This window comes from Oncorhynchus masou, chromosome 21, assembly GCF_036934945.1.
Source record: "Oncorhynchus masou masou isolate Uvic2021 chromosome 21, UVic_Omas_1.1, whole genome shotgun sequence".
Lineage (NCBI taxonomy): Eukaryota > Metazoa > Chordata > Actinopteri > Salmoniformes > Salmonidae > Oncorhynchus > Oncorhynchus masou.
The window spans coordinates 12,884,619-12,901,668 of record NC_088232.1 but is presented as its reverse complement, the minus strand read 5'-3'; the positions used below and the strand labels follow the sequence as shown (position 1 = coordinate 12,901,668).

At 44.2% G+C, this 17,050-nt stretch overlaps 1 protein-coding gene across 1 annotated transcript; it reads left to right on the top strand.

The window, feature by feature from the left end:
• The first annotated feature begins 10,595 nt into the window (after window positions 1-10,595).
• On the top strand, window positions 10,596-15,233 carry LOC135507331 (uncharacterized protein C4orf54-like). The gene has a single exon (XM_064926891.1). It carries the CDS (start codon window positions 10,601-10,603, stop codon window positions 15,227-15,229), a length of 4,629 nt encoding a protein of 1,542 aa, XP_064782963.1. The 5' UTR covers window positions 10,596-10,600; the 3' UTR covers window positions 15,230-15,233.
• Window positions 15,234-17,050: the final 1,817 nt, after the last annotated feature.

Here is a 17,050-nt window from a genome sequence, read left to right as displayed (position 1 = left end):
CTGGTTATGGTTCTGCTGAGGGTAAAATCCACAGATAGATTATACAAATATTTCACTGGATGTATAAATGTGAGACATCCGGTTGGCGTTTCCTCTCACTACCATATTTGGTAGTGAGAGGAAACCCAATAGCCGGCAGTGGGAGAAGATTGAGCTGAATGGATTTTGGCTGACATTCTGCTAATTTTCTCATAAATTAAACATTTGATCTCCATACAGTTTTCTGTTTCCAAAACTATAATCTATAACAATCAGAGTTAGTTAATCTCATACAGATGTTACTTTAATAAGAGAATACAGATCCTGGAAAATAAGCTGTTAATATCACAAAAAAAAAAAAAAATCAAATCAAATTTTATTTGTCACATACACATGGTTAGCAGATGTTAATGCGAGTGTAGCGAAATGCTTGTGCTTCTAGTTCCGACAATGCAGTAATAACCAACAAGTAATTCAACTTTAAACAATGCTATTGTTTAAACTAACAATTCCAAAACTACTGTTTTATACACACAACTATAAGGGGATAAAGAATATGTACATAAAGATATATGAATGAGTGATGGTACAGAGCAGCATAGGCAAGATACAGTAGATGGTATCGAGTACAGTATATACATATGAGATGAGTATGTAAACAAAGTGGCATAGTTAAAGTGGCTAGTGATACATGTATTACATAAGGATGCAGTAGATGATATAGAGTACAGTATATACGTATACATATGAGATGAATAATGTAGGGTATGTAAACATTATAATAGGTAGCATTGTTTAAAGTGGCTAGTGATATATTTTACATCATTTCCCATCAATTCCCATTGTTAAAGTGGCTGGAGTTGAGTCAGTGTGTTGGCAGCAGCCACTCAATGTTAGTGGTTGCTGTTTAACAGTCTGATGGCCTTGAGATAGAAGCTGTTTTTCAGTCTCTCGGTCCCAGCTTTGATGCACCTGTACTGACCTCGCCTTCTGGATGATAGCGGGGTGAACAGGCAGTGGCTCGGGTGGTTGTTGTCCTTGATGATCTTTATGGCCTTCCTGTAACATCGGGTGGTGTAGGTGTCCTGGAGGGCAGGTAGTTTGCCCCCGGTGATGCGTTGTGCAGACCTCACTACCCTCTGGAGAGCCTTACGGTTGTGGGCGGAGCAGTTGCCGTACCAGGCGGTGATACAGCCCGCCAGGATGCTCTCGATTGTGCATCTGTAGAAGTTTGTGAGTGCTTTTGGTGACAAGCCAAAATTCTTCAGCCTCCTGAGGTTGAAGAGGCGCTGCTGCGCCTTCTTCACGATGCTGTCTGTGTGAGTGGACCAATTCAGTTTGTCTGTGATGTGTATGCCGAGGAACTTAAAACTTACTACCCTCTCCACTACTGTTCCATCGATGTGGATAGGGGGTGTTCCCTCTGCTGTTTCCTGAAGTCCACAATCATCTCCTTAGTTTTGTTGACGTTGAGTGTGAGGTTATTTTCCTGACACCACACTCTGAGGGCCCTCACCTCCTCCCTGTAGGCCGTCTCGTCGTTGTTGGTAATCAAGCCTACCACTGTTGTGTCGTCCGCAAACTTGATGATTGAGTTGGAGGCGTGCGTGGCCACGCAGTCGTGGGTGAACAGGGAGTACAGGAGAGGGCTCAGAACGCACCCTTGTGGGGCCCCAGTGTTGAGGATCAGCGGGGTGGAGATGTTGTTGCCTACCCTCACCACCTGGGGGCGGCCCGTCAGGAAGTCCAGTACCCAGTTGCACAGGGCGGGGTCGAGACCCAGGGTCTCGAGTTTGATGACGAGCTTGGAGGGTACTATGGTGTTAAATGCCGAGCTGTAGTCGATGAACAGCATTCTCACGTAGGTATTCCTCTTGTCCAGATGGGTTAGGGCAGTGTGCAGTGTGGTTGAGATTGCATCGTCTGTGGACCTATTTGGGCGGTAAGCAAATTGGAGTGGGTCTAGGGTGTCAGGTAGGGTGGAGGTGATATGGTCCTTGACTAGTCTCTCAAAGCACTTCATGATGACGGAAGTGAGTGCTACGGGGCGGTAGTCGTTTAGCTCAGTTACCTTAGCTTTCTTGGGAACAGGAACAATGGTGGCCCTCTTGAAGCATGTGGGAACAGCAGACTGGGATAGGGATTGATTGAATATGTCCGTAAACACACCAGCCAGCTGGACTGCGCATGCTCTGAGGGCGCGGCTGGGGATGCCGTCTGGGCCTGCAGCCTTGCGAGGGTAAACATGTTTAAATGTTTTACTCACCTCGGCTGCAGTGAAGGAGAGTCCGCATGTTTTCGTTGCAGGCCGTGTCAGTGGCACTGTATTGTCCTCAAAGCGGGCAAAAAAGTTATTTAGTCTGCCTGGGAGCAAAACATCCTGGTCCATGACTGGGCTGGTTTTCTTCTTGTACTCCGTGATTGACTGCAGACCCTGCCACATACCTCTTGTGTCTGAGCCGTTGAATTGAGATTCTACTTTGTCTCTATACTGACGCTTAGCTTGTTTGATAGCCTTGCGGAGGGAATAGCTGCACTGTTTGTATTCGGTCATGTTACCAGTCACCTTGCCCTGATTAAAAACAGTGGTTCGCGCTTTCAGTTTCACGCGAATGCTGCCATCAATCCACGGTTTCTGATTAGGGAATGTTTTAATTGTTGCTATGGGAACCACATCTTCAACGCACGTTCTAATGAACTCGCACACCGAATCAGCGTATTCGTCAATGTTGTTGTCTGACGCAATACGAAACATATCCCAGTCCACTTGATGGAAGCAGTCTTGGAGTGTGGAATCAGCTTGGTCGGACCAGTGTTGGACAGACCTCAGCGTGGGAGCTTCTTGTTTTAGTTTCTGTCTGTAGGCAGGGATCAGCAAAATGGAGTCGTGGTCAGCTTTTCCGAAAGGAGGGCGGGGCAGGGCCTTATATGCGTCGCGGAAGTTAGAATAACAATGATCCAAGGTTTTACCAGCCCTGGTTGCGCAATCGATATGCTGATACAATTTAGGGAGTCTTGTTTTCAGATTAGCCTTGTTAAAATCCCCAGCTACAATGAATGCAGCCTCAGGATGTATGGATTCCAGTTTGCAAAGAGTCAAATAAAGTTCGTTCAGAGCCATCGATGTGTCTGCTTGGGGGGGAATATATACAGCTGTGATTATAATCGAAGAGAATTCTCTTGGTAGATAATGCGGTCGACATTTGATTGTGAGGAATTCTAAGTAAGGTGAACAGAAGGATTTGAGTTCCTGTATGTTTCTGTGATCACACCACGTCTCATTAGCCATAAGGCATATGCCCCCGCCCCTCTTCTTACCAGAAAGATGTTTGTTTCTGTCGGCGCGATGCGTGGAGAAACCCGCTGGCTGCACCGCCTCCTATAGCGTCTCTCCAGTGAGCCATGTTTCCATGGAGCAAAGAACGTTACAGTCTCTTATGTCCCTCTGGAATGCTACCCTTGCTCGGATTTCATCAACCTTGTTGTCAAGAGACTGGACATTGGCGAGAAGAATGCTAGGGAGTGGTGCACGATGTGCCCGTCTCCGGAGTCTGACCAGAAGACCGCCTCGTTTCCCTCTTTTACGGAGTCGTTTTTTTTGGGTCGCCGGCTGGGATCCATTCCGTTGTCCTGGTTGAAAGGCAGAACACAGGATCCGCTTCACGAAAGTCATATTCTTGGTCGTACTGATGGTGAGTTGACGCTGATCTTATATTCAGTAGTTCTTCTCGACTGTATGTAATGAAACCTAAGATGACCTGGGGTACTAATGTAAGAAATAACACGTAAAAAAAACAAAAAACTGCATAGTTTCCTAGGAACGCGAAGCGAGGCGGCCATCTCTGTCGGCGCCGGAAGTACAGGCAAATGCAAAGTAGGCATGCTGCAAGACTAAAAGCCACCAAAACCAAGTACGTCATCATCTTATAGATTGGAAAAACAAAAATGGAGGACATAATTGACAAAAACCTTAACAGTCTCTGGCAAAAACTGGCATTGCGTAAGGACTAAGAGTCCTCTTACTTAGATCTAGTACCTTTGATTGCATCCTGGAAGGCCATGTCCAGTGCGCCTTCCCCCTCATAGAAAAAATGACAAGGAAATGCACCATGTGTAGAATGCGAGCACAGCTTAGAAAAATACATGGTGAAGTTAACGAACCAAAAACCATAGCACAACGAAAAGAGAAGGGTTTCACTGGATAGTACTTTTCTTTTGGTGCCTGCAATCTCAACACTGTGCGTTACAGGGAAGACATCTTCCTCCCTCATGTGGTATCCTTCCTGCAGGCTCATCCTGACATGGCCCTCCAGCATGTCAATGCCACCAGCCATACTGCTCATTCTTTGCGTGATTTCCTGCAAGACAGGAATGTCAGTGTTCTGCCATGGCCAGCGAAGAGCCCGGATCTTAATCCCATTGAGCACGTCTGGGACCTGTTGGATTGGAGGGTGAGGGCTAGGGCTATTCCCCCCAGAAATATCCGGGAACTTGCAGGTGCCTTGGTGGAAGAGTAGGGTAACATCTCACAGCAAGAACTGGCAAATCTGGTGCAGTCCATGAGGAGGAGATGCACTGCAGTACTTAATGGGAGGCCCCGGTGCACAACTGAGCAAGAGGACAAGTACATTAGAGTGTCTAGTTTGAGAAACAGATGCAGCACAACTCCTCAACTGGAAGTACCATTAAATAGTACCCAAATTTCCACAACCTTCAGTGTTACCTTTCAAATGGTACCAAGAATATGCATATCCTTGCTACAGGCATAGATTTGGGTATGTCATTTTAGGCAAAAATTGAAAAAAGGATCCGTCCCTTTTTTTCAATTTGTGGAAAAGATCTTACAAAGATTTAAAAAAAAATATTATTTTATATTTTTTTGTATCATCATCTTTGAAATGCAAGAGAAAGACCATAATGTATTATTCCAGCCCAGGTGCAATTTAGATGTTTGCCAGTAGATGGCAGGTTAATGGATAGAGGGCAGGTCGGGGAGAAATGACCCCTTTCTCCACAATAAGAGCAGAGGCCCAGATTCCTCCTTCTCCTACGCCTTGGGCAAATGTGCAGAGCTCACCTCCATCGGCTCTGGCCACGTAGCAGGTGTAGCCATGGGCTCCGGATTTCACGCAGGTCTTCGACAGGACCGCAGAAGGTTGTCCAAACAAATCACCACGCTGATGAGCTGGTCGAGTGACAGATTGTCATCACGGCAGGCTTTCTCCATCTGTACCTCCTCCCGCAGTTCGCTGCGGAACACGGTAACCAGAGCTGACTCGTTTCATCCGGTGGAGGCCTCGATCGTCCAGAACTCCAAAGCGAACTCCGAGGCGGTCCTTGATCCCTGGTCCTCTCGGCCCTCCACAGGTTGATCAAACACCGAGCAGAAGAGGAGGGTGAAGCGCTCGTAGGACTCGACCTCGGGTCCGCCTGTTTCCCAGACCGCAGCACCCCAGTCCAGGGCCCGTCTGGTCAGTGCCGAGATGGCAACCCTGTCTCTCCTGGAGGCAGCCTCGGCGTAGCTAGTGAGGTACAGGTCAAGAAGCCCTTGCATCTCACTGGTGCGCCGTCAAAGGGACTGGGGTATTCCGCGGACCGGCTCAGATGGGACGGAGGCTGGTAGTGGTGTGGGGACTGGTGCCAGAACCGGTGTTGGGGACTGGAGGGACTGCACATTCCCCTCCAAACGCAGAATGGTTGCCAGCACACTGTCCATGGCACTGCCGAGTCTGGAGAGACAGTCACTCTTGATGCTGGACTGTCTCTACGATGGTCGACAGCTCAGTCTTTCCTGCTGTCTCCATTTAGTAGGTTGGTTATTCTGTCACGCTGTAAAGTGATAGGAGACAAGCGCAGGAATACGTAATAAGGGTTTTTATTTTCTCCACCCGAACAAAAGAACAAGGTGTAAACCTCTCAATAATACACAGTACAAGTGCACAATAACACGTAGCATGGAAGCCGATACAACAGCACAGGTGCTCACAAGACCAACGGACATGCTAACAATAACCGACAAGGACAATGGGGAACAGAGGGCACATATATACACATACTAATCAGGGGGAATGGGAATCAATCAGGTATATGTAATGAGACAAGACAGTCCAGGGTTGGTGATAATGAATCCAGTTCAGTGACGCCTAGAAGGCCGGTGACGTAGACCTCCAGAGCTGGTGAACGGAATGAGCAGCAGTACTAGGGGGATCCGTGACAACACCATAGAGACAAACTCAGTCAAGCCCCTACACCTCTCCCTCATGTTATCAAAGCTAGAGGGAAAGGAGGCGGGTGTCAAGATTTTAAATATACCCTATGAGTAACAGGAGCTGTTGTGCTCCCACATGCAGAATTTGGCCGTGTTCGAGAGCATCAAAACCGTGATGTATCATGGGTAAATTGTGACTGACTGATCTATAAATAATAATGAGTTGTTAGTTATGATGTAAGGTGATTTGTAGATCAGTCAGTCGGCAGTTGCATGCACTGGCGGCTGCCTTCCTTTTGCTTTCCCCCTTCACAGAACTGACCAGACAGTATAGGTGAAACCAAAGCAATATGGCGGAAACTAGGTGGTGCTATTGCATAACACCCCCCTAGCTGTATCAAGGTTGTGATGACAAGTGAACGAGAACAGAGGGGAGTGGGCATAGTTTTGGAATGGAATGAGGCCTGTTTCTAACCCCATGCCCCTCAGTTTGATGTCAAGTTAGAGGCACCAGGGGGACAGTCGTTCCTTGTTACGAGGCTGTGCCTGTGCCTCATCTGCATATCCTGTTTACTTTCATTTATTGTGGTGTCATGACGTAACCTGGGGGGTGGATCATAGCCCCCTCCCCCTCTCTCGCCACAGTTTTATGACTTTACGACAGGTCATAAATAAATACCTGGTAGAAACTGCCATGCAGTATTTAGGGAGAGCGAGAACAAAGACCTTATTTTGTTCAAAAATCCTATATCCCCAAAATGGGAGAACTAAACAATATTTATATTTTTGAGAATGTAGGAATGGTCCGTGGACACTTAAGGGACAGTTATGACAAGTGTGTTTCATTTGGTGATCTCATGGAGGACAGGAAACACACAGAACTGTATCACTTAAAGTGTACATTTCCCAGCTGTCAGGTTTACATCTAAATATTGTGAAACGTATGTGATTAAACATGAAACTATTTGTGAAAAGATGTAATGTGATGTTAACCTTCTAAATGAGAGTATGGGTTTTCATATAAAGTTAACCAAATCAATGGCCACGCCCACATGAGCAAAGACATTAAATCAACGTCATGGAACCTCCCTTTTCTACTTCAGAGTATAAGATCACCTATGACCAAATTTACATTTCTTGCCAAAGAGACCCATGGTAAGCCGGGTTTCTCGATTGGTTAAGAACTCAGAAAAAGCTGGGACATCGTCCCCACATTGGAATGGCTACAATTCTATAGGCCACGGAGACCATACAGCTGTAGTTTTGGCTACACGGCTGGAAATGGTTAAACTCTGAGACTATTGATCACTAAGAGCAAGGAGTCTGCAGATAGAAATTACGTAAATCTAGAGTGAGAAAACAGACAACCGCTGAAGCATCTATTCTGTGACAACATTTCCGAATGGTACTCTGAAGTATCCATTCTAACCACCAACAATCACGAAAGACATTGTGACTTCTGAGAAAGTTAACCAGAGACTCTGATGAACTCTACAAGACGATCGAGTGTTTAACGGAGAGACAACAATGACATACAGGTGTAAATATGTACATTGCAATTTATTCTCAAATGAGCGGCCGTTCATGTGCAAAGGATTAGCATTCAATGAATATAATTATAGACTGTGTGGAGTGAATCCATTTTGTCTTTCCCCACCCCTTTCCTTTGTTTATCAAGCCGTCATATTGGCTTAGCCCACTAGGGACTTTTCTATCATTGTTAGTAACCAATATCTACTGTTTGTTTGTTCTGTAATTCTGTGTGATTATTTAGTTAGTTCGTAAATAAATAATTAAGCCAATTTGTATATCGCTGATTCATGATTTTGGCTAGGGTTTGTGCAGATATCCAAGGGTTTGCGACGATCAGTAATGCGAATTGAGGTAATAATAATAATTAATTCATAGAACACTAATTGATCAGATATTAAAGAATTATAACTTTGTAATCTCAGCGTTTTCCGTGGTGCCCTGACTTCCTAATTAATCAATGTTTACATGATAAGTTTAATGTAATAATTAAACCTTGAGAACTGATTTGATATAAATAAGTCTTCACATTTAATGATAGTCACAGACACGACAGTGGTTTCGGAAAAATAAGAGGTGTGTGTGTGTGTGTGTGTGTGTGTGTGTGTGTGTGTGTGTGTGTGTGTGTGTGTGTGTGTGTGTGTGTGTGTGTGTGTGTGTGTGTGTGTGTGTGTGTGTGTGTTCACAAATTCTTAACAGGGCACTACATAAGCACTACATAAATGCCTCAGAAATCTTGTTTTGGAAAACAGCTGAGGGATGGGGCTGTAGAAATGCAGCCACTCTCAATTTCATAGACAGAGCTATGGATGCAAGCATTGACCATCCTGAGATCCAAATGATAGTTTCATCCTTTTTTTTAAAGTTAAACAGTGCTTGATTGCAATTAGGCCTACATTGTTTACAAACAATGGTGTAAAACAAGCTTACATAGGGTAGACAGTTAAACTAAAGTCATGAGATATTTATAAGCTGTATTCTTCAAGAATCAATGGCTATATAACATTAATTAAAAAGAATAATTAATGTCTTATTTCTCCATTAGGCCTACTGATTCATTACTGACCTCTGGGCACCAATCAATGATTGAAAAGTCAGAGGAAGACAGATCAACAAAGGAGCTACAACAGTAAAGCATCCATTCAGAAATCGTGCCAGTGAACATCAATGTTTTATATTAGAATAATGGTTATTCTGCAGAAATGTGTGTTTGATGTCCACTGTCCCAGATAATGTTTTTGGTATTTCGGGTGAAGACGTTTGAATACCACTGTTGTACCACTGTTGTACCAAAAAAATTCAGCAAGTTTATCACTAAGTTAATATACAGTCAGGTCGATCACAAAGTCCATACATACTGTATAAGATGAGAAAAACATATACCATTGTTGACGCATTGGATTTGGGTGAGTCTCAGTCCTTGCAGTGAGTTCCACGATAGAACCTATCGGACAACCTTCCTGGTTCTCTCTATTAAGAGTTTGCAGCTGTTGGAAATCGTGGGTGGAGCATTGATAACATTCAGCTGTCAAAAAATATTTTAAGTCCAATGTATTTGCAGCTACCACATAAGACCGGTTTGGTTTGGGGCCAACTGATCTATTTCATGCTCCTTTCCAATCAATCATAATGTCTGAAAATAAGAGCAGAAAGATATTGACCTAATTCGGGAGTGGTATTTATCAAGCAGCATGTAGCTGTTTCGGCTTCCAGTAGCCTAGCAATTATGTTAATTTGTTAGAGACATTGATGCTATGCATTTCTGATTTAAATCAGCTACCTTGCCCATGAATTAACAAATGCACATCTTCCCTTTCTTTAGAAAATCTTTCCTTCCGAATTGTATTTATTTATTTATTAGGTATTTATTTAGAAAGTATAGAACGAAAGAAAGAAAGATCTGGATAGAAGTTTTCGCTGTATTCTAGGGAAATTAGCTGTTGTTCTAGGAAAGGTGACGCACATTCCATGTCCTTGGCTGCATTTTGGGCATACAGTAGCTGATGCGACAATTCTCTTGAAAATACGAGACAGCTCCGTTGAACCACTTTAACATACTTCTAAAATATTTTTTTAATTAGGAGTTAAATTAGGACCTAATATTTTTTCCAAAAGAGTACTATGCAGTCATCGAGTGCCTGTGCTGTGCGGCACTGAGGTTTAGTCCCGTGCACGGCTGATAAAAATAGGCGTCTTCCACTCCCTTATCTTTTATTTTCTATTTGTTACATATGCAAGTGTATAGGCAATACTATAGAGTTTGATTTTTACGTTTTAGTATCTAATAGACTGCATGGGCGCATCAAATATGTACTAGAAAATACAGTAACACGTTGTGCGTAAGTAAGTCGCTGTGCGTAATTTATTGTAATTTGGCACAAGCGAGATCCTGTTCACGCGCATTCCATGCGGGTCGTTAAATCCACATAGTCATTCGTCTCTCTCTCTCTCTCTCTCTCTCTCTCTCTCTCTCTCTCTCTCTCTCTCTCTCTCTCTCTCAACCGCGCAATTGATTGTGCACGGCTACGTTATCAAAGAGAGTAGCATCAAGTAGATTAGCATGTAGACCTAAAATCGCACTCTGTGACGAAGGTTTGACCCCAGCCTTTGCCAATGTAGCTGACATGTCATCCGAAATGTCACTCGAGCGTTAAACAGACAACTGTCGTCGAGTGAAGCCGCGAAGAGCAACACCCCCATGTGCTGATTACGGACGTCGGAATATACTACAGAGAGTGCACTGGGGATTTCGAGGGCGACTAGACTGACCCCCTCTCACTCTCCCTCCCTCATTCCAGTCTCTCCCTCGCGCAGAGTTTTCCGTCCTGTGACAGGATAACATCGCTAACAAAGAGCATGTTCTGGCAGTAAGAAACCGCACAAATGGAAGCAGTTGAGAAAACTCTCACTTACCGAGACGACACCGGACCTTATAGAAAGCTGCTCCCTGGAAATGAAGACCAAAACCAGTGCAACACTAAGGCAAAAAGTGACGAATCCAATTATGTTGATTTGGATGATTTACTTGATATGAATTCAGAGTGCACAAAAACTGTTAAAGTGACTTTCACCGGTGACGGTAACCAGCTTGCAGTTTTCAAATGCAACAGTGATACGTCCGGAGAGAGGAGCCCCGGGGTTCGCGAGATTGATGACAATGTGGATCAAATCTATGAGGAAACATCGAAGGACAGGTGGGCAGATAGGCCTGTCTCGGAAGATCCCCCCATGGACACTTATTTGACAGAATTTAACAGCAATGTGGACTTGGGGAATAACAATACGACAGAACCCCAGAGCGAAATTGTGCCTCGTGATTATAATGTCCCTAGCGAGTGTGAAGAGTTACAATACACAGACATGTATTTGAACAGTAAAACCGAATCGGACGACGGTGAGAGGGTAGTATTGTCAGACCATTGTGCGCCTGATACGGTGATAGACGAATCTCACTACATTACAACGCACGAAATCCAACTGACAGAACTTGACCATGATGTCGATTATGATTTTGGACAGGGAAACTGTTGGGATATTGAGGACGATAATCTGGTTTATTCATTTGTGGATTATGCCTCTTTTGAAAGCGATGAAACAATTGAGGAAACTTTGATAGGCCTAGTGGATGGTAGGAGCCAGGCGAAAGTAAAAAGCAGCAAGGCGCAATGTAATGTGCACCAACGTGTTTCTGGTTGTGCAGTTGTCAGCACTGAGAGTGAGTTTTGTGACTCTGACAAATGCCCCAGCTCAGATGAAAGCATTTGTAAAAAACAAAACAGTAGTGGGAATTCGGCGGGGCAAATTCACCTGTCAATCAAGACGTCATCAAGAGCAATAAACGACTCTAACAATATCATTGAGAATGAAAACATTTGTTATAATTCCAAGCACATGGGAAACAGGAGTCACTTCTTTTTTACAAGCACTGACGCCAGAGCGGAAGCCTTGTGCGATAGATCCCAATATTTTATCCCAGCCCCGGGACGTCAACACTTTGCAACTAAATTAAGAGGGAAAGATGTTAACGAATATTCCAGCGGTGCGTCAAGTTCGATTAGTGAACTGGACGACGCTGATAAAGAAGTGCGTAATTTAACCGCCAAATCATTTAGGAGTTTAGCATGTCCCTATTTCGATGCTATAAATTTGAGCACTTCAAGTGAGTCTTCAATGTCAGAAAATGGGCTTGGCTTAAACAAGTGGTCAGCTTTCGTTGACCTTAAATATGGTAATATGTCACATGGCAGAGAGCAAAATCTAATCGCCCATAAGAGTGCAACTGCAACTTTTGAAATGAGCAAGAACGCAGACTATAAGAGTATACATGGTATTGCCATAAGCAATAAGAAAGTACCCCAAACCAAGATGTTTTCTTTGAATACAAAAATATCTAGTCCACAACATGCATCTTCCTCTACCCAAAACGTAGAGCTTACAGGCCCATTTGAACCAGGCAGTGAGGTTATCACTTTGACAAAGACATTGAATTTTCGCTGTAATGTTGAAGCGGGGTCACCTGAACCCGGGAAGTCTCCCAAATATTCAGAAAATGTGTTAGGAGCACGTTCCATGGATGAAGTTACCGGCACCTTGCCAGCCAAGCCAGGATATGAAGTGAGCTACCAACACAGTGACGCGGGTGATAGCATGGAAGGCACACATAAGAATGCAAGTTTCGCATCAAGTCTCTTAAAAAATGTAATTTCCAAAAAAATGCAATTTGAACAGGAGCGTAAGATGGAGAGGGGGGTGATACGGGACACGCATCCCACGCACTCCCCATGCTTTCAATGCAAGGATCAAGATGGGATAAGGGAGAGGGATACAGAGAGAGGCGTGCATAGTCAAACCTCAAAATCGGGTTCGGGATGTACAAGCAATTCTTCGGATGAACACGGGGCTGTGGACAGTAGACCTAAATCTTGTGACCCCAAGGAAGAGCGTACAAGAACATTAGCAAGCTTTCAGCCCATAAAGGAGGCACGACTAGATTCTCAAAGGGATGCATGCGAGCCCACAAGAGGATCCCTGAGCCATAGCCAAAACAGCGCATTCAAATCATGGAGGGATGGTGAGCCAGAGCCCCAAGATGAACATGAAATTCGTACCGTTTTAGATGGGACACACTCCACAACAGATAACACGGGGGAAATGGAGTTAGACACCAGGTCTGTAAGTAGCAAGCTAACTAAATCGTCACACTTGTTTGTTCCAAGTTCCCAGCGTCTCCCTAAAGATACGGAATTGAAAGAACAGGTGTCAGACAGTACTTTCCTCGGTGCACAAAAAGAGCAACAGGGGGACCGAGAGAGAAAGTTTAGACCTGACAACAATACAGGAATCGTGAAAGGATCAAAGGCACCCGAGATAAAAATACGCCTGAGGAGCGTAAAAGAAAACAAATGCAATCCGCTAAATATTGACAACTTGTTAACCCCTAATATAAGTTATCCAATAAAGTCAGCAGGTGACTCCAAATGTCAGGTGCTGCCAGCGTCAGACAGAGTGCCACACTTTACGGTTAGGGATATAAGAGACAATAAGTGCAAGTTTCAGACGCCAATTCATCAGGTAAGAGACGTACGTAAATTGGTCAAGAGTTCATATCGTTTAGTCTCAGTGGATAACAGCGAGATTAAAGGTGCAGTCGCCTCTGCAACTGCCTCATTACGCGAAGATAATAAAGCTTCTAAGAAACTACCCGGTAAAAAATCGCCTCCCTCTTCAATTGTAATAAAATGTCAGTCTGTAAATACAAATAGCAGTACTAAACAAGGTGTGCTTGGAACCGAGGCTCCAAAGCAGAGACAAATTGAGAACGATAGGTCATCCCCCAAACCATCTCCAGACTGTGCCAAAAATGAACCCACGTCGCTGCACAGGGCGACGGGCAGACCTCCAATTGGCTTCGCTAAGCACCCCAACACAGATCAGTCCGAGGCTAAACAGAAGCAGGAAAAAATGGTCGAGGCAGGTGAACGCAAACCGGAGTCGAAAATACCAAAACAGGTGGCGTTAGAGAAACTAAAGGCGGCAGTTAAAACAATGGAACAGCTTTATGTTTTTGACAGAAATGAATGGAAGCGCAAGAGCCAGGCTCCCTGGCCTATTACAGACAGTCATGTTCTGTCACTCATTGCTAAAGAGGAGCATGGTGGCCCGGAGGAGCTAGGTTCAGCAGGTGACAGAGAGAGGCTTATTACAGAGACAAACACAGACAGGCTGCCAGAAACATGCAACATTCAAGAAGAGAAAGGTTGTCTAAGAATAATCCATGTCCCATTCACAAAGAACACATTTAAAACCCAGTCACAACAAAGTAAAATGTTTAGTAACAAAAGTGTGTTTCATTTGGGGAACAGCATTAAGACAGCTGTCAGTAGCAGCAGCTTTGCTAGTAGGAATGGGCCACAACCCTGTTCTCCATCACATGCAACCTCTATGGTGAAAAGCATTAGCACTAAGACCCCAAATGCTCCTCTCTCATTGAAAATATGCCCCCCAAAACGAGCGCTGGTGGACAGGGGAAGGTTCAAAAGCAGCCCCACCACAGAGACAACACCACAGCCCATCAAATCTGGCAACCCAGACTCTGAAAACTACTTAACAATACCTGTAGAAGGCCGGTGTGTCGGTCAAGTGAAACTGCCCATTCATGAGCAGGTATTCCCAAGCAGCCCTGCTGCCAATCAACCTGGCATCACCGACACCAAGAGATCTGAGAATAATTCTATCCAGTCTCTCAAACGGTCCCCTGTTGTCATGGAGACGCGGCCCCTGGATACCCCCACCATCCCCACTACCGCCACCATCTACCACCACTCTCTACCAGTGGTCAAGCAAGGAGCCCCCCAGCCGCAGGTGTTCTGCTTCTCCCCGTCCATTGCCCCCTTGCCCACAACCCCTTCGGGGGGAGACCCCTTCCAGCCTACCCAGAGGAAGATGCTCTTTGATCCCACCACCGGACAGTACTATCTGGTGGACACTCCGAGTGAGCCAGTCACCCGGCGTCTCTTCGACCCTGAGACGGGCCAGTATGTGGACGTGCCCATGCCTATGCCACAGCTGCAGCCAGTGACCCCCATGTCCGTGTCCCCCCTGGCGCTGAACACGGGAGGGGTGTACTCACCCAACTACATGATCTACCCGGGGTTCCTCTCACCCATGCTTCCTGCACAGACGGTGATGACACCCCAGGTCGCATCCTACGTGGCATCCCAATTGGAGGACGAGAGCGGGAATACTGCTCACAGGAAATACACCCTGGTGCGTGGGGGGGGGCAGGAGGGTAACATGACGGGGGCAGAGAGCCCCTACTACAGTGCTACTGGAGGGTCAGTGCCAGCATCAGTGCCCGTCACCTTGGGCCACCACGTCACCACCCGGGGGAGTGCGGCCTTGTCAGAAGGGAAACCACCGGTCATCAGCATCACGTCTCAGCAACGCCCGAGAATCATTGCACCAGCCTCCTTCGATGGGACAACCATGAGCTTTGTGGTGGAGCATCGGTAACCACCAAGGGAATATACACAGTGAGTCACCTTGAGTGTTTCCTTCTCACTCATGCTTGTACCATATCTAAGCTGTACAGTCTGTGGCTGGAATACAACCTTAAATTACTTGTATAAATATTGACAACATGCAAAGACCCCAATCTGTATTGGAATACCACCAAGCATGCCATTAACATGTTTACATAGTGTCTTTGTTTACAATCTACAGCCCTTTTAAAATCCACTATGTACTTCTCAGTAGTTGGTATTCAGATTTACTTTATCGTAACGTGCTTTGCAGTTGTGGTTCCCTTGCACATGCTGAATAAATGTAATTCAACCACTGAAAACCCTCCGACTTGCTGGCCAACAGATTTTCTCTTGGAGTTTTCATTCAGTAGGGCTTTCAGGTCATTTATCTTAAACGTTGCTTTAAATACGGTGTTTCTTGTAGTTAGAATTTTGTCGACACTCAATAGAATATCTAGCTAGACGTTACGGGTTCAGAATATTAGGGATCAATGAAAGAACACCATCTAAATAGGCTATGTGTATTTAATCTCCGTTTCAGCACCAATTGGTAGACTAAAAAAAGACTGATCTTTAGATTATTTAGATTTAGGAAAGTATTTATGAATCATAAAAAACAGGCTTGGAGATTCTTTACTCACGAAATAAAGAAAACAAAGGTTTGATTAAAGATGCTCTGCCATTTCCCAACTTCTCAGAGCATTTCTCAGAGCATTGCGTATTATTCTGTATGTAAATCCGAGACACTCCATTCAGTATGATATGTTAAGTTTGGTATGGTTGCGTAAGATAGATGGTTAGTTTAGGCAAAAACTAAAGTAAGGTTGTTGGTCGGGGTGGATGGGTGGGTGTATAACTCGAATGTTTAGCAACCCAAAGCACAACTTTAGAATTTTAAACTACTTACTACTTTTAGCTACTTTGCAACTACTTAGCATGTTAGCTAACACTTCCCCTAACCCTAATCTTAACTCTTTTATATAACCCTTCACCTAACCCCTAACATTTTTAGCTAACCCTATCATTCGTTGTGCAAAGTCGTAACATATTGTACGTTTTGCAATTCGTAACATATAATACAAATTGTAATTTGCAACATATCATATGGAATGGGTGATGGACATCCACAAATTAATACATACCATATGAAACATTACATATCATACATATCATATGAAATGAGACCAAGTTACCTGGTTGTTAAAATTCTAATAGTTTGGCTAATTTAAGTTTATGTGACATAGTGTAGAGAATCATTGTACCATTTAAACCACTTTAAAATATATTTTCCATAACCAAAAAGATTGTATTTTCAGCTCTTTGAAACGGGTGTACAAAACCGAAAGAAAAAGACACAAAAACAAAACTAATGAACTGTAAGCATAAGAAATAGCACACATAGAACATATGTACCACTTCTTAGACTTGCTTTCAATGAGAATGACAGATCAATAACACAATAACGCACCTGTTTATGTGAAAATGGTCAGGTTGCCCAAAAAGTTACATATTGCAGCTTTAATTCTAAAAAATTGCCACATTCAGTTTTTCAACCCATGATAATGTTGAAATATTAGTGTACATAGAATTATAATAGGGAGAATAGTGTACAACAGTAGGCTATAGCCTGCACTAACCATGGAACTGTGCAATGACACGGCCAAGTTGTAACGAGTGCGCTAACAGTCGAGAAGCAAGTTCAGTGAGTGTTTTAATAAAATAAACGGAAAATAATACAAAACAAGAAACACACAGCACACAGAGTGACAAAGGGAGTGACATATATAGGGAATGTAATCAGGGAAGTGAT

What these genes read in the sequence shown, in the direction of transcription:
- LOC135507331 (XM_064926891.1), top strand. Translation starts at nt 10,601, where the DNA reads ATGGAAGCAGTTGAGAAAACTCTCACTTACCGAGACGACACCGGACCT.